This window comes from Podarcis filfolensis (assembly GCF_964270895.1).
Source record: "Podarcis filfolensis genome assembly, chromosome: 4".
NCBI classification, from domain to species: Eukaryota; Metazoa; Chordata; class Lepidosauria; order Squamata; family Lacertidae; genus Podarcis; species Podarcis filfolensis.
The window spans coordinates 67,802,051-67,819,942 of NC_139607.1; the positions used below are offsets into that span (position 1 = coordinate 67,802,051).

At 43.6% G+C, this 17,892-nt stretch overlaps 1 protein-coding gene and 1 long non-coding RNA gene across 3 annotated transcripts in view; one reads left to right on the plus strand and one right to left on the minus strand.

Annotated features, from left to right (window-relative positions):
- The window catches only part of LOC310761672, a 51,582-nt gene that overhangs the window by 15,845 nt on the left and 17,845 nt on the right, over nucleotides 1-17,892 (minus strand). The window contains exon 1 of one of the 2 annotated variants that reach the window (XR_014547656.1): nucleotides 16,964-17,182. The exons of the other annotated variant lie outside the window; for it this stretch is intronic. This is a non-coding gene — a long non-coding RNA (uncharacterized lncRNA). Of the gene's footprint in view, nucleotides 1-16,963; nucleotides 17,183-17,892 lie in introns of those variants that run through there. 2 annotated transcript variants of the gene reach the window in all.
- Nucleotides 1-17,892, plus strand: part of MORC1 (MORC family CW-type zinc finger 1) — a 45,935-nt gene that overhangs the window by 4,987 nt on the left and 23,056 nt on the right. Inside the window, 9 exon segments of the mRNA XM_083611518.1 lie at nucleotides 1,799-1,833; nucleotides 3,531-3,599; nucleotides 8,411-8,498; nucleotides 9,343-9,451; nucleotides 9,754-9,913; nucleotides 11,311-11,416; nucleotides 13,131-13,256; nucleotides 14,268-14,347; nucleotides 16,678-16,751. Of these exon segments, the coding sequence (XP_083467644.1) occupies nucleotides 1,799-1,833; nucleotides 3,531-3,599; nucleotides 8,411-8,498; nucleotides 9,343-9,451; nucleotides 9,754-9,913; nucleotides 11,311-11,416; nucleotides 13,131-13,256; nucleotides 14,268-14,347; nucleotides 16,678-16,751 (847 nt within the window).

A 17,892-nucleotide genomic window follows, 5' to 3' on the forward strand; every position in this document is an offset into this window, starting at 1 on the left:
CTGTACTTGGGGCTTGAGAGAGTGTGTCATGCTAGGTTGTGGAAATAGATGTGTTTTGTTCTGTTCTACTTGACGCAAGAAGGCAGCTGTCAGATTTTAAATCTTTCTCAAATGTAGGAAATGGCTTTGGAATACTCCTTCCTTATTCAGTGTTGTATATGAAAGCTTATTTCTCCTGCCGCACAATTCTTTTCGTCTGATTTGGGCTTATCCACAGAATCGAACAACATTATCCTCTGTGGCTGGGATGGCCAGCTACTGTTGCTTCCAAATGGGCTTAAAATCACAGGGGAAGTTATAACAAATGTGTAATTGGTAACAGGTGGTTCCTTTTATCAGAGGGCACTTCCAGGTGACCTGTTTATGTAGCTTTCTTCCTGATTGGTTTGTGGAGAGGTTAGATGACATTGACTGAAGCACGTGTTATTCCAAACTGCCCAGTGCATTTTCCACATCATTTGCCCAGTGCAAAATTTCTGGAATTTTTTGGGGAAGAGAGTTTGTTGCACAAGATGTCCCAATCAATTGCGGTAGTGCAACTTGAACTTCCTATTGTGTGATTGAATCTCACCCCAAAATAACAATAGTCTGGATAGCATCCTGATTTTCCTTGGAAAGAGTAAGTATTTGGATTAAATACTTTTCCGACATTTTGGTCGGACACTGCAAAAAAAAAAAGTGCATGTATGAACAACATTGATCCTGTGGTGAACACTCATCTGGAAGCACTTCAGCCTGGGAAGCTGGAGTCTTATTGGCCAAGGTGCTCACAGGGACAAGACTTCTGCAATTGTGGCATCATTGCACTCCCTCCAAGCAGCTTTACCAGGATGCTTAGACCCCTAGCAGATTGAGTCTTGAGCATGGGTAGGCAAACTAAGGGCCAGGGGCCGGATCCGGCCCAATTGCCTTCAAAATCCGGCCCGCAGACGGTCTGGGAATCAGTGTGCTTTTACATGAGTAGAATGTGTGCTTTTATTTAAAATGCATCTCTGGGTTATTTGTGGGGCATAGGAATTCATTTTTATTTTCAAAATATAGTCTGCCCCCCCCCACAACGTCTGAGGGACAGTGGACTGGCCCCCTGCTGAAAACGTTTGTTGACCCCTGGTCTTGAGGCTTAGTTAAAGGATTTGTTTCTTCCACCCTCTGAAAGTGGTTGGTTATTTCGAATCAATTTGTGAAATTCACCTTCTACTGCTTCCTCTCTGGGTTTGTTGCCTCCCTTGGGATTTCAAGCCCAGACAATCCTGTTATTGGATCACAGTTAGTATCTTCTCACTGGCAGTCTGGGATGGTGTATTGATAATTTTAGGATGACTTGCATGCTACTGCTTTAACGCTTTCCTTTGCATCAGCTTCATATTTTACAACTTCATTCGAGACTGTTAGCTTTGCACAATACTACTATAGAAGTCTGATATAAAAAAAATTAAGTTATGTCACTGATTTAGTTAAATTTATTTATATTCCTTTTTCCATACATAGATACTGCACTGAAGTGAGTTGTTATTGCATTATATTTTTTTATTTGATTTGATTTCTATACTGTCTTTCCTCCCCATTGGGAGCCCAAGGTGGCATACAATATAATTAAAACCACTGGCGCAGAATATGTACAGTAGCATTCAAGTGATTTCATATGATTTAAGTAAGTGCAGTTTTGATCAGAGTGTTTTTGTGTTTCCAGCTAGCATAGACACTGTTCAGTAATAGAGTGAATTTGCTTTACGTGTATCTACTTGCGCTAATGTTTTCATTTAAAACCTTTTTAACAATATTTAAACAATATTTCCAGAGATGCGGATGCCACCAGACTTGACATATATACAGGTAAGTTGTCTAAATGGGGATCCTGTTTCTGAATTCTTCTTAGTTTGATCACATTACAGTGGTACCTCGGGTTACATACGCTTCAGGTTACAGACTCCGCTAACCCAGAAATAGTGCTTCTGGTTAAGAACTTTGCTTCAGGATGAGAACAGAAATCGTGCTCCGGTGGTGCAGCAGCAGCAGGAGGCCCTATTAGCTAAAGTGGTGCTTCAGGTTAAGAACAGTTTCAGGTTAAGTACGGACCTCCGGAATGAATTAAGTACTTAACCCGAGGTACTACTGTATCTGTTTTGTTGAAAAGAAATTGCTTCATAAGATGGTGATGATATATTTATTTAAACACTGCCTTTCCATGACAGGGACTCAGAAAAAAACCCAGTTATGTAAAAACAATTAAACGTTGACAGAATACAGATAAAAATATATTAAAACCATACAATTAATTACAATATAAACAGCATAGCATTAAGGTTTGCACATTTGCTTCTGTGCCAAAATGTACTATTTGGCAGAGTCTACATGTCTCTGATGTGAATATAATTTTGACCTTTTGGCATGATTTTCCTGCTGAGAAATATATCGGAGAGGGGGGAGGATCTCAAACATTTTTGTCTTGTACAACAGTTAACCAGTTGACATAGTTAAAGGCCTAGTAGTGCGCACATAACTCTGCAAAGGAAACCCCTTTAAAAGAAATAAATCGTGGCTCTGGCCTAATTCCATGCATGCTAATTAATACAAATCCTCCCATGGCCATTGGCTTCACTAATTGACATCATGGTCCATTGTCCATTAGCTCTATCTGAGAAAGTCCCGTTGCAGCCTGATCCCCTTGCAGCAAGTTAACTCGGAAATTTACCCTAGTTAGCTTAATGGGACTCGCTGCTTAGTAACCAGGCGTGCCCAGGATTACAATTATGCACTGCAATCTTGAGGACACTAAAAGCAGTCTCCGTTCAGTTCGTTCGAAATGCCTTCCGAAGAAATCTACGGGAGAGCAGTCTGCTAAACTTGGTCCGTTTGTTTAGGGGCCTTGAAATGACACCACCAGCAGATGCGTTACTTGCAAACTTAGACCAAAAGGTGGGGGAGATGTTTGTACTTTAAGAACAAAAGAATAATATACTGGATCAGGCCAATGGCTCAGCATCCTGTTCTCACGGTGGCCAACCTGTGGGAAGTGGACTTGAGCTCAACAGCACTCTTCCTCTCCTGCAGTTTCCTCAGCTGATATTCAGAGGCATAATCCCTCTGACAGGCGGAACAGCCATCATGGCTAGTAGTTGCTGATGGCCTTGTCCTCTAATCCTCTTTTAAAGCCAACAAATATCCTTTCGACTGAGAAGGTGAAGCAATGGTTGGCCAACTTAGCGGGACTGGCAACGAAGTGTTGCAATGAAGAATGCCCCCTGTTCAAAGTTCCAGCCAGCTGGCCATGCTCCCTTCCAAGGAAATCATACAATTCTCCTCCCCACCCCCACTTTTTAACCACCTCTTCCCATCAACAGTGACTATTCCATGCCCACGGAGGACTTTCAGTCCTCATTGGGCAACTGTTTGTTTATTTTCTTCCCATTACGGGAATTTTCTTTTTTGACCTAATGGTTGTTTGTTCTTCTACAAACCTTCTTACCAATGTATGGTTTCTAAATATTTATTAAGAGCTGTTTCCTTTTTCCCCATACTTTGTTTTGCAGTGAATAATGAGGACCTGCAAGGAGGATTTATGCTGTGCCTTTTGGACAATGGATGTGGCATGACTCCTCGTGAGTTAATACTGCTGTGTTCATTTAACTGAGTGTTTGGGTGCTAGGACAGTGTCATTCTATGGCTCAGGAGGCCCATATTCAAAGCCACACACAGCCATGAAACTCACTGGGCCACACGTGCGCTCTTAGCCTACCTCACAGGATCGTTGTGAGGAGAAAACAGGGAAGAGCCCTGTATGCTGGCTTGCAGGAAGAGCAAAATATAAATGCAATAAACTCCAGTACTTGAACAATAGAATTGGAAGGGACCCCAAGGTTCATCTGGTCCAGCTCCCTGTGATTCATATATGAAGACCCAGACATGTAAAGGAACTAAGCTATGCAACTAACCTTGGTACCAGTTCTGTCCGCAAATGTCCAGACATTGGCAATGGACCCGATATGTGCCATATCGGGTCTCCCGCTGGTGTTATATATACTGTTATTGGGTCAGAAATTTTTCATATAAGTTTGTATTAGTTCCAAAGAACTGTTTTTATTGTATTTGTGTACAGGACAGCTCAAGAGAAACTACTAGCATTACTAGCACTGAGCCAGAAATTTCTCCTGTTTTTCCCCCCCAACCCTTCTCCATCAGTTAACTTGGAAAGGAATTGCCTTCAAAAATTATCCAAGCAGAGAATTTTGGTGAAATTCACATGAGTGGAGTGCAGGGTTTTTGACGCTTTCACCTTACTTCTAAGGTGGCTAGGGGGTTGTTTGCGAGTACCCTTCCTTTCATTTTTCAATTCTCACCAGTGGCCTGCACTCTATAGTGCTTTCATCAAAGCCAAGGGGAAGGTAGACATCATGAGACAACTCCTCTTGTGGTGAGGAGGTTTCAAGTCAGGAAGCATGGGCAGGGAGACTGCAGAGTGCTGGAGATCTGTTTACTGGATGAGGAAGAAAACACCCACCACCCATAACCGCCTCACACTAATAAGATAAGCTCAACCACAGTTCTAAAGAAATCATCAAGTGCTTGGGAATGAGGCAGGGAAATGGAATCCTCTTTTTCAAGTGAAGAAAGTCTTGGAGAATCTGCAGGACAGATTTTGGCACGATCCTGAGGATGCGTTCGCATGGGACTGGTTTGGCGCGGTTTAAAATGGAACCAGTAGCCTCATGCCAGAACGTGTTTTTCAAATGTAGAAGGTCACAGGTTCAGTCCTCAGCATCACCAGGCAGGGTGGTGGAGGAGGCACTCAAAGTCTTTCTCAAAGCTTAGAGGCAAAGACACAAGGTTGGAGTGGAAGGCACTGAATTGGTCTGGGCTGTTAAACTCGGAGATGCAATCCTTATCCCTTCCGCCTCGTGTTGTTTTCCCAATCATCCAGTTGGGAAAGCTTGTCAAAACAAAAATATATTTCCCCTAGTAAGCACCTATTATATCTTGACATGGAGGCTGATCCCGAACACAGAGGCCTGCTCCTAGTGGCCTTCTGATACTTTGAGGATGTCACCTACGGGGACTATTAAGGGATAAGGCAGTCCTGTTCCTGAGCTGTATAGGGCCTTGTACATTAGTACCGAAGCCTTGAACTTGGGCTGGGACCAGATTGGCAGCCGGTGCAAACCTGCTAGCAAGGTGTCATATGCTGGCAGTAGTCCCACAAGCAATGCAAAAAACCCCATTCACCTGCCCTAAATAACCACTCGTCGTTTTAGCTTTTCACATCTGCTCCATGTGGAGATAGGTTTCCAAGTGGTGAAAGTCAATAAGCTCAATTCTCTTTTTGTTTGCCTGGTGGCTTCCTTTTGCCAGGAGTCAACTGTTTTCTCCCCCTCTGGTGTCGTTAAGTACAAACAGCTTAATCAGTAAGAAGGGATCATGGCTGCTTGGAGCTGGTGCCAAGGAGATAACACGACGTCTGCCTCCTGCAGCTTAGGTTAACCAGCGCCTGAAATAGACTGTTCCCAGAACGTGCGTCTCAGGGGTTCTGAGAATCCCCTCTGTGCCAAATTAATTCTTTGAAACTTGGCGTGCAAACTTCCAGCGCGAAAGGAAGAAGGGCAACTTTGTATTTGCAGTGGCAAGCAGCAGGTGGGGCTGGTTCGTTGCGTAAAAAGCCTCTTGAAGCAGCTGCAAACAAGGGTGGAGGTTGGTATTTTTAGCTGCGTGAGGATGAGGAGACGGTGGTTCTGTCTTCAGGCTTTGACAAACAGGTGCTCCAAGCTTGAGCGGAAAGTTTGAAGATTTTCTTTCCCTTTGATGGATGTGACGTTGTGTGCTGGTGCCTCCTTATTTACGCAGGCCACACTGTTAACAGGACTGAAAAACGTCAGTCATAATAATAATAAAATAATAATTTATTATTTATACCATGGCAGCTTCCAACCGAATAATAAAAACAATACAGTGTCAGACATTAAAAACTTCCCTAAACAGGGCCGCCTTCAGTTGTCTTTTAAAAGTAAAATAGTTGTTTATTGCCTTGACATCTGCTGGGAGGGCATTCCACAGGGCAGGCGCCACTACCGAGAAGGCCCTCTGCCTGGTTCCCTGTAACCTCACTTCTCACAGCAAGAGAAACGCCAGAAGGTCCTCAGCGCTGGACCTCAGTTTCCGGGTTGAACGACGGGGGTGGAGACGCTCCTTCAGGTATACAGGATTGAGGCATCAGGAGATTGTTTCTCTGTTCATCTTATTTCATTTTCATTTACACCTTGCCTTTTCCCCTTACAGCTAACATAGAAGCAGCTAAAAACATAGGGGGAAAGCCATCATTAAGTGGTAGGCAATTCTGTCTACCTTGGTTCCACCACAACCAGCAGCTTCTCCATCAGTACTGAGCTGGATAAGCATATTGGCAAGGCAGACATGGCAGTGATCTGCCTCTCTAAAAGGTATGGGGAAATGCAATGCTAACAAGATGAAGGTCTACCAGGCTTTTGTGTTGAGCATGCTGCATTATGGAAATGAGTCGTGGGCAACTTACAACCATCAGTGCCTTCCACATGCTGTCAGGAAGATTTTGGGTATCACATGGCAGGACAGGGTTTCAAAGATGTGCTCTCCCAAGCCCACATTCCCAGCATGTTCGCACTCCTGTCTCAACGATGTCTACACTGGCCTGGTCATGTCCACAGAATGGAAGATGGCAGGATCCCCAACATTTGTTCTCTTTATCTGGCGGTAGGAGAAGGAATATTAGTGCTGTGTACACACCATACGTTTAAAGCACATAGCTTCCCTCAAAGAATCCAGGAAACTGTGATTCACTCCCTACAGAACTACATTTCCCAGCACCCTTAAACACTATAGTTCCCAGTGTTTTTTGGCAGAAGGGAGGGGGAGTCCTTTGCTTTCAATGTATCAATGTATGGTGTGTACACAGCGCAAGAGTTTTCTTGTCGAAACACTGTGGAGCATTTCACACACAAGATGCTTAAACTACTTCTGAATTTCCCACTCTTATTTATCAGATCACCACTCGTCTGCAGGTTAACATTTTTTCATCCTTCACCTGTACCACCCCATCATTCTGAAGCCTGAGAGAAACCACCACAGAGAGAGGGAGGCTAGCTGCCCTGTGGCAAAAAAAAAGAAATTCAACCATAGAACAAAAATCACAGAGGATCAGCAGCAAATCTCACAGCAATCATAGTCAGATAGTGCACATTTTAAAACCACATCCGTCGGCAGGAATAGGAGAAGCCACATCCGTCAAGGCCCCCTCAGCTGAAACAGCTGTATATTATAGATCCAGGAACTATCAGTCAAATTTATAACAGCTATTTCACACGCTGCACGTCAAGTTCAAAAGGGGATAAAATGTATTCTTTACATCCGTTGAGAAAGGGACCACGTTCTCCCATCAAATTGTTACTGTAGTGCAAACTATGAGCATTCTTCAGTTAATAGCATAGCATATTTGCACCTAAACCAGGCAGAGGGCCTTCTTGGCGGTAGCGCCCTCCCTGTGGAATGCCCTCCCATCGGATGTCAAGGAGATAAAGAACTGCATGATTTTTAGAAGATGTCAGAAGGCAGCCCTGTATCGGGAAGTTTTTAACGTTTGACATTTGATTATGTTTTTATATTCTGCCAGAAGCTGCCCAGAGTGGCTGGGGAAACCCAGCCAGATGGGTGGGGTACAAATAATAAGATTACTACTAGTACTACTACTGCTACTACAACTACTACTAAACCACAACACACAGTTCGGATGTTACGCTTATCCACTGAGAGCTATGCCATCCCTCCTTCTCCAGCAAGCTTTCCCTTGGGAGGTGGAGGAAGCCGTGACTGACTATTGCTAACAGCAGAGATCTTGTGCTGGAGGTTTAGTTGTTCAGAGGTATTCTTTGAACCCTAGAATTGTAGAGTTGGAAGAGACCTTGAGGGCCATTTAGCCCAACCCCCTGCAGTGCAGGCTTAGTATTGACACATACATTTATAAAATACATTGGTAGCGGTGAGCTATAAGAAACAAAGCTAAGAGCATTGAGGCGGCAGGTTGTGGTTTTGAATCTCACCTCTGCAACCAGCTTGATAGGCAGCCTTACTCAAGCTACAGTCTGTCAGCCTCAGCTCACAGTGTGCAATTCCGGGGGCAAAAATACCAAAAGCTTGTAAAGCGGGAGTGGTGGACCTGTTGCCCTCCAGAAGTTGCAGGATGGCACCTGCTCCCATTATCCCTGATGACAGGCCATGCTGGCTTGGGCTGACAGGACTCCAAAAACACTTGAAGGTCCACAGGCTCCACATTTCTGCTGCGGAGAATAAAGCAAGCTAATAAATGTGACGGACTTTGATCTGTAAATAACAATAACAGTGAATTCTAGTGAGGGCCCTAGAGGGAAGCCTTATTACAAATCTGTTGCAGGAAAAACTGTGGATCTTGTGCACTTCGGAAGATCCTCTAAGCGGGACAGGCCTGACATGATTGGATGCTATGGCAACGGGCTTAAATCGTAAGAGTTCTTTGTTCTTTGTCGGTTTTGTTTGTCAGACAGACACCCCTTTAATGGCAAGATTCAGAATTGTTAACTTTGTGCTGAATGAAAAACTGTTTCACGATCGTGACCATAAAGGTGATTTGGCTTGCATTATATATTTAAGTATTGGGATTGAGGGAACCTGTTTATTTGTTCTTGCAGTCTTGCATATTGGTTTTCATAAAAAAAAAAAATGGCTCGATGTAAAGTGGCTTACATCAAGGGAAACATATGCATAAGAGTAGCAAAACAACCCCAACCCCAGTAATAATACTACTATGATTGAAATTGTATCCCGTCTTTCCACCAGATGGTGCCCAAGGTCAGCACTTTGCATTGTAACCGGAAGCAGACTGGTTGCCATTGTGTCTGCTGTAACAAAGGAGTCACATGGTCCCAATGACTGGCCCTCATCAATAATTTGTCTGCCACATTTACATTTTATTGCAGTGTTTCCTAGACTTGGGTGTCCAGCTGTTTTCAGACTATAATTCCCATCATCCCTGACCACTGGTCTTGCTAGCTAGGGATGATGGGAGTTGTAGTCCAAAAACAGCTGGAGACCCACGTTTGGGAAGCACCATTTTATTAGATACCTTAAACGTATTAGAAGGGAATGGATTGTCAATGTATTTCCTAGTCCTCCATAGTGCAGACAGGAAGTAAAGAGAAACCTCAGGCTCGCTAGCTGATGGGAAATCCCTTTCTGCCTTCAGCACACCCACTTTGTCTATATTACTTCCTATATTGCCCTAATGGTGTTAACATCCAGACAATGCAGCTATTACAAAAATTGTATTTTCCTGTATCTTTACTATAGAGGGTCCATGCGCATAGGGAAAGACTTAATATTATTCACCAAGGAAGAGAATACAATGACATGCCTCCTTTTGTCTCAGACGTTTTGTGAAACAGAAGGTCTCAGTGAGGTATGTCTGTCTTCATTCGTCCTTTAAATATTTGTATCCTGCTTTGCCAATGATGTCATCAGGACCGGAACTTCTGGGGTGGGACTTCCTGGAATGGAACATCATTAATAAAACTCAAAATGCTGCTGGTATTTGATACGGGGTGTGCTATTCATACTACTATCAGCACCATCATCTTTGGCACTGGGAGTTAGAAAGGGAGCAAACAGCACTGTCTCAAGTTACCTGTTCAGATGTGATAGGTGTGAGTGAAGGAGAATATCCCTGATTTGGGTCCACTCTCATTTTGTTTTCCATTACAGGTTATAGTCCCAATTCTTTCATGGTCAAGTCATACAAGAGAGCCAATAATAGACAATCCAGAGACGTTTGCTATACAGTTGTCCATAATTTACAAATACTCACCTTTTAAGAATAATGCTGAACTGGTGAAGCAGTTTGATGCCATTTATGGAAAAACAGGTGACTTTATTATCCCTGAAAGTTCTAATTAACCAGTGCATTATAATTAGCATTTTGAGGACTAAACATGAGTGCCAGGGGTTTTGTTTATGCTGGGTGCCCCCCTCCCCTGAATAATTTTGGATCTTTGTTCATCAGTTGGCTCCTCTCACATGAATGAGATACAAACAAATTATTCTTTACCACCTCCCCCCCCAGTAAAGGCAGCGTTCTCTTGACTCCATAAGAGCCCTCCTAGATCAGACAAAAGATCCATCTCATTCAGCATTTTGCTCCCTCAGTAGCTAAGCAGATGACTATGAGAATCTCACAATCAGGACATGAAGGCAATGGCTCTCTCCAGTTCTTCCCAAGCCACTGGCATTCAGGGGCATGCCGTCTCTGATCTGATGATAGTACACAGCCACCACAAGTATTAGCCATTGATAGACTTGTCCATTTGGAGATCCCCCAAAACGATTTACTCTCACCTAGACTTATGACAAAGTATTGTTGCGTGCTACCCCAATCTCTCAGTGCAAGATCTCAGGGGGTTCCAGGCGCTTACCAGGGTTTGTGTTTCTTTTGGAAATGACTGTGGTCTCTTTAGGATATATGGTTTACTTACACATACAGTGGTTCCTCGGGTTAATTAAGAACTTAATTCGTTCTGGAGGTCCGTTCTTAACCTGAAACTGTTCTTAACCTGAGGTACCACTTTAGCTAATGGGGTCTCCCTCTGCCCGCTGTGCCGCCGACACTCGGTTTCTGTTCTCATCCTGAAGCAAAGTTCTTAACCCAAGGTGCTATTTCTGGGTTAGCGGAGTCTATAACCTGAAGCGTCTGTAACCCAAGGTATCACTGTATATACAACCTGAGCCTGTGATGGAAGGGCTCACAGCATCGGCACCCTAGGAGGGTCTTTCCAGCAGAAATCAGTCATGGCGCACTCTCCCTTTCTCTCTGCCTTTCCAGTCTGGAGCTTTGCTTCTATCTCACATAACTCAACTCCCTCTTGTCTTTCTAAGTAACAGGCAGATGAGGGAGAGGGGCCCATCCCTTTGTTACCTTATACCTTGGGATAAATGTGCTTCAAGTTAAGTATTTTCGGGTTGCGCTCCGGAACGGATCCCGTTTGCATCCCTAGGTACCACTGTACTCCCATGTTTAGCAGGCTATTACCAGGCTGACTTAGCTACTCTAGGCATTAGAAAGGTCTTTGCCTGCAACCTACTCCCCACCTCCCCAAACTCTTAACAGTATATTAATCTGGGGAGAGGGGGGAGTCCAATCTTGTGACTGGACCCCAGTTTGCTTAACTGCAATTATCCATTGTACTGTTGCTTCTTTTCTACTTTAATTGGCATAAGAATTGTAAAACTGATATTTCAGTAATAGATTTTAACCTTCACACATAGGAACCTTGCTGGTAATATACAATCTGAAACTCACTCTCAATTTTGAGCCAGAACTTGATATCCTAACAGATGAGGAGGATATGTTGCTTGCTGCGGCACCTGAGAAGTAAGTTTCATGGTCATTTTCTGATTTTATGTTATACTTTAATGCTGTGGACATTTTTGTGAGTAGCTTAGAGACTCTTTACAGAGTAAGCAAACAATACGTTGAATGGACAAAGGGTATGAATAAAAATATATATTTGGAAGATGCTCCTTGCAAACAATCTGTTTTGCTTCGACACTAGAAATCACAGGATGTACTTACAATGTGTTGGTGAATGGAATTGAACACTTGCTTTAATTTTGTAACGGTGTACTTCAAATCCCAAATTCTTCCATGTATTCCCCATGACAGGCAAATTCTAATGGATTAGGAGCAGAAAGAGAGAGAATAGCAGTGCAAACCTATCTCTGTGTAAAAGGTAAAGGTAAAGGGACCCCTGACCGTTAGGTCCAGTCGCAGACGACTCTGGGGTTGTGGCGCTCATCTTGCTTTATTGGCTGAGGGAGCCGGCGTACAGCTTCCAGGTCATGTGGCCAGCATGACTAAGGTGCTTCTGGCAAAGCAGAGCAGCGCAAAGAAATGCCGTTTACCTTCCCGCCAGAGTGGTACCTATTTATCTACTTGCACTTTGACGTGCTTTCGAACTGCTAGGTTGGCAGGAGCAGGGACCGAGCAACGGGAGCTCACCCTGTCGCGGGGATTCGAACCGCCGACCTTGTGATAGGCAAGCCCTAGGCTCTGTGATTTAGACCACAGCGCCACCCACGTCCCTCTGTGAACTTGGGAGCAAATCCCATTGTGTTCAGTGCAGTTTACAGCCAGGAAAGTGTGCATGGGATTGCATCCTAAAAGAAGCTTCAAACAATGGATGTGATTCAGCTCACTGTTTGTGTGCACAGAGAGGGGGTGTTGATGCCTCTGTGCGTGCCAAGAAGGCCCAGTCAACTCATGCTCCCTGGGTTCTCCAGTGGCTGGATGTAGGATGGGCAGTGTAACATTCTGTTCGACTTGATGCTCTCTCTCCCCGCCCACATTCCTCAACCTGGTATACATATTAAGGGACCGCAATCTTTATTGTACAAGCAATCCTTGATTTACACAGGGGTTACATTACAGATCCCTGCATGCACTCGCAGGACTCATGTAAAACATTCTGTCCCGCCCTCATTCCACCCTTTTAGTGACATTTTCAGGTCATTTCTGGGTTCTGCACCATGCGTGTAATTACTCAACAATTGGATGTGCATAAATTGGTCATTGCCTGTATAACCCCTCCTTGGGAGCTGTGCTGGCGTGAAGATAGCACAAAGACATGGCTCTGTTTTTACCCAGGTGTAAGGACAGGCTTCCTATAGCAATACAGTGCAGGATTCAACATATCCACAAAGATCATGTGCTAATTCACAATAGTATTTGCCAAATTTTAATTATACCCTGCTCTTCCTTGAGAAATACTAAAGCAGCTGACATGGGACTCCCAGCAAAGCAATGAGCAGACCTTTATCTCTAGTTGGGTCTATTTACCTCAGTATTTAAATTCTTCCCTGGAAGGTGGGTAGAATCGCCAGCATTAAAAGTTTTAGAAAGTTGGTTTAATTTCACGCTGAAGAATTGTATTGCCCCTTGAAAAGCTTCAAGAGCACTTAAGTGAGAACATGTTTTGAGTTTGTTTGTTTTTTGTTCAAGTGGATTACGTGCCCAATTTCCTCTATCCACCAGAGTTCTCCCTTTGTGAGCCTAAAATTATTCTGCCTTAAACACTTTTCTGTGTCAGCCTTCCAGAACGACAGTCGCTGAGAGCCTACACAGCTATATTGTACTTAGACCCACGAATGAAGATATTCATTCAAGCCAAGGAAGTAAAAACCAAGTGTTTACCACATTGCTTTTACAGACCCAGGTGAGCCAGCTTTTCCTAAGACTGTTATAAAGCCAGATATTTAAATTTCCAAAGCAGTGTGCTTGAAAGCATTAGCTGTTCTCTCTTTTTGGCCATGGAGAGAAATTGACTTTGATGGCGGAGCAATTTGTAATCTAAGCCAAGTTCAAATCACACTGGCAGGCTGGACTGCGGAAAAGGTAATCAGCTGTGACCAAACACTTTGACCCAGAACAAAGAACACTTTACATAAGATAATCACCGAACTGCGGGGAGGGGGGAGGTGTTGTTTGTTTTTCTGTGGATGTTTTCACTTGAGTGAAAGTTGCTCAGGCAATTCTGTAAAGGTGCCACTAAATGATTATAGGCCACTTATAGAGGTCCTTTTTTAATGGACTCCTAATCTTATAATGTGTAATATGCATTTGAAGTACAGTTTAACAAGCTGAATGAATGTTCTGATACAAGTTCCAGCATTGATAGGATCTGATCCAGTTCTCACTGCGCTGAGTGATAAAGGGCCTATGAAGTGAGGAGGCAGGGATCTTAAATATACAGTTTAACAGTACAGTGGATGGGGCTTCATATTTGGCAAGTGTACTCATTCAGTTTTCAGATGACTGAGTCTTCTGTGAATTGAAAGGACTTTGTGATGACAAACACACAAGTGAATACCACCAAAAAAAAATTTAAAAATAAATTTACCAGATAAATTCTAACAGACGACCACCCGTCCTTGGGATAAAAGGAAACCCAAATGATGCCTCTGTCACCATGTAGATCATGGTTCTGAATCCTATATTGGTTGCGGATGGCACAACTGATTTTTTTGAGCATTTCATGCACTTTTGAGGCCTGTGCAAAGTCAGTTTACTGTAGGGCACAAGGACTGTGCATACCCTGTCCTCACCATTCCCATCTGCAAAATGGAAATAATAAGGGTCAACTTCATTGTGTTGTTATAACAATTTGTCTTTCATATGGCATGTCAGATAACTTTTATCGATGACTGTGTTTTTCTTGTCTTCACAGGATGTATCCATACATATCATCTTCGTTCAAACACGTTGCTAGAAATGAACTGCAAAAGGCAGAAATGGATGTGAAGGCTGGTAGGCACTGTCCCCTAACCTTTATAGTTTTAATACTAAGTGCTCTCTAAGCGGTTGCTAGCATTGTTTGTAAAGGGATGCTTTTGCGCATCACTTCTAATTTTGCTTCGCAGCAAATAATTACTGGCATCTGTGGAGCAAATCTAGTTATGCATCTCTTTCCCCTTGCGGGATGACTTTTGCCGTTGCACTTGGTGGACCACCAGTTGAATAGGTACAACAACGGGTTTAGTACACAAAGAATGATGTAGGTATCATATTTTGGATAGCCGGGGGGGGGGGGGGACTGGGTTGTATCCAGTGCCCACAACAGGCTTCCATTTTTGCATTTAAACTCATCCTCAAAATCTGCTCCAGAAAACCAAATACTGATGGAATTAAGCACTTCTGGGATTTGTGTTCAGAGAACAGGGAGGAGATCACTTGGACTATAGAATGCTAAAGTAAGTGGAATGGGGAAGGTGAAGGGAGCATCAGATGTCAATCAGATAGTGGGATTTCTGTCATTTGGAAGAGGGTGGAGGATATAGGTGATGACTGCCTGCCTGCATTCATCATAGACTTTGAATTTGTTTTCATTGTTCCTCAGATAAAGAGACTATGGACTCAGCTATACAGCTGCAAATAAAACGCTTAAAGTGTGTTTTAATGTGACACTAGATGGCAATGGTGCGGTTTATGGAAAATTCAACATATTTTTTAAAAAACGCTTTAAAAAAAGCATTTTCAAAATGTTTTTATATGTGTGTAGATTCCACCTATGTCCCTGGTTAATTTTGGATAATCGTCAGTGAAGGTTTGAACATCTACCTGGAACCTGCACCTTCACTTTTAACTGTTAATAACTTGTTCAGCCTCCACTGTCGGAGGCAGCGAGCCTCTGAATGGGAGGGGTTTTCTAGGTAGCCCAACCCTCACCCTTGGAAGCGTTGCAAATTGCTGCAGGAGAGGGGCAATGAGCAACATCCTGGAAGGGGTGTTTCTAGGACGAAGGTGAAACTGTGAAGCTTCCTTGTTTATTTTTGCTATTGGATGCTGCACTTTGTTTAAGTACAGTGGTACCTCGGGTTACATACGCTTCAGGTTACATACGCTTCAGGTTACAGACTCCACTAACCCAGAAAAAGTGCTTCAGGTTAAGAACCTTGCTTCAGGATGAGAACAGAAATCGTGCTCCGGCGGCGCGGCAGCAGCAGGAGGCCCCATTAGCTAAAGTGGTGCTTCAGGTTAAGAACAGTTTCAGTTTAAGAACGGACCTCCGGAACGAATTAAGTACTTAACCCGAGGTACCACTGTAATCATGTTATATTTATAGTATTGAAATGTGGCCTTTTTTGTATTTTACTATACTTGCTAAGTTATGAAATAGTTACTATGTTATGGTTTTGCATTGTTGCTGTGAAATTGCTTTTGTAGTGTTTGTTTGAAATGCCTTCTGGTTTTCTTTCTGTTGAGCATGATTTTATTTTTTTATTTTGGCGGGAAAGCAGCGTACCAATAAAATGAATGAATGACTGCTAGTCACTGGGAACCACAAGAGAGGGGAGAGCGCTGTTGTGCTCAATTCCTGTGTTTGGGTTTCCCAATAAGCATCTGGGTGACAACTTTGAGAACAGGACACTGGGCTAGACAGGCTACTGGCCTGATCCTGCATGTTCTTACAACTGTGACACCACAGCAAGTGCCGAGTACAAATATCGCTGCATGTTGAGGAAAATTGGTAGATAATTCCCTCATGCTACTGGAATGCTAAAGTGGCAGGTTTAAGAATTGCCTTGAGTAAAGCTGCATGGAGTTGCATTTGAAAAATAGTAATGTCATGAAATGAATGGGAAGATTTAAATTGCAAGTTTTGTACAGTCTCTGACACCTCTCCCCGCCCCCCTGCCCCACGCCACTTTTCCATTGGGCCTAGATGCCTTCAGAAGTTGACCCCGTTCTACAGACAGAGTCAGCAAATTTATTATGGCACATATGCTAATAAAGTTAAATTTATTACGGCGATATGCTAATAAAGTTTACAAATTTATTATGGCATATATGCTTTTTGTCCATTTATTCAGATGCATGAAGCATTATCTAGAGTTAAAGAGTTTTATGTACAGATGGCTGGGGGGATGAGGGGAGGGGATTGTAAACAGGGAGGTCAGAAAGGAAATAAAGTGCTCTTCCCCAAATGTGCTTAGGTTAGAGGGGAAGGCAAGTGTGTTTAATGCCAAGGTGCCAAACAGAGTTTTGCTTAGTGGCATGTTGCGTTCTTCCTGTGTGTGGCAGATCGGGTTAGTTTCTCTCCTGCGTGGTTTAACAGGTGCCTTTGCTTATACTTATAGCTGAAGATGCTGTGAAAGAAGCCAAGTGCACATTACAGCAGTCACAGGACTCCCTCTTCCAGGAAAAACTTGAGGTATAGTAACAAGGATAAAAATGTTTGAGATATTTAGGGTGTGCTGTTATTTCCGCTCCTGCCCACCCAAAGCACACAGTCTTACCTGGGAAATCTCCAGGGGAATTGAATGAAAGCTGTGCAAGAATGTGAACACAACCACCTTTTAGGGGCAGACTTTGGTAACTATGGCCAAATCCAGGCTGGGAAAGTACAGTGGTACCTTGGGTTACATACGCTTCAGGTTACATATGCTTCAGGTTACAGACTCCGCTAACCCAGAAATAGTGCTTCAGGTTAAGAACTTTGCTTCAGGATGAGAACAGAAATCGGGCTCCGGCGGTGTGGCAGCAGCAGGAGGCCCCATTAGCTAAAGTGGTGCTTCAGGTTAAGAACAGTTTCAGGTTAAGTACGGACCTCCAGAACAAATTAAGTACTTAACCCGAGGTACCACTGTATATCTTCTGCCTCAGGGTTCCTGAGAATTAGGGGTTGGAGCGAGAAATGAAAGAAGCCGCAAAGGCTAGGCTCCTCGTAGTAAGAACCTGGCCAATCCAGAGTGTTCAAGCTTCTTACCTGTCGTAGGGGCTGTTGCAAAACCTTGTTCCTTTCTGGACCTGAAGAAGAGGGCTCTGATACACAGTCCATGATGTTACTTGAAGATCCACCTTACCCTATGTATGCCACTTCAGTCTGCAGAACGGGCACTTGGACATGCACCACCCAATGTTTGCACTTATAAGGAATCAATCTCTTAGTGTTGCAGAGATCTGCATTCTGGAACTTCCAGCCTGTGGACATCAGGCAGGCTCCTTCACTGTTCTGTTTTTGGTTCCTGCTAAAAAAAAAACCCCACATTTTTGTTTTGGCAAACCTAACCAGATATGTAGAGTTGGTGCACATTTTAATGTGTACATATGTGTTATAATAGGGATGTGGGTGGCACTGTGGGTTAAACCACAGAGCCTAGGACTTGCTGATCAGAAGGTCAGCGGTTCGAATCCCTGCGACGGGGTTAGCTCCCATTGCTCGGTCCCTGCTCCTGCCAACCTAGCAGTTCGAAAGCACGTCAGAGTGCAAGTAGATAAATAGGCACCACTCCGGCGGGAAGGTAAACGGCGTTTCCGTGCACTGCTCTGGTTCGCCAGAAGCGGCTTAGTCA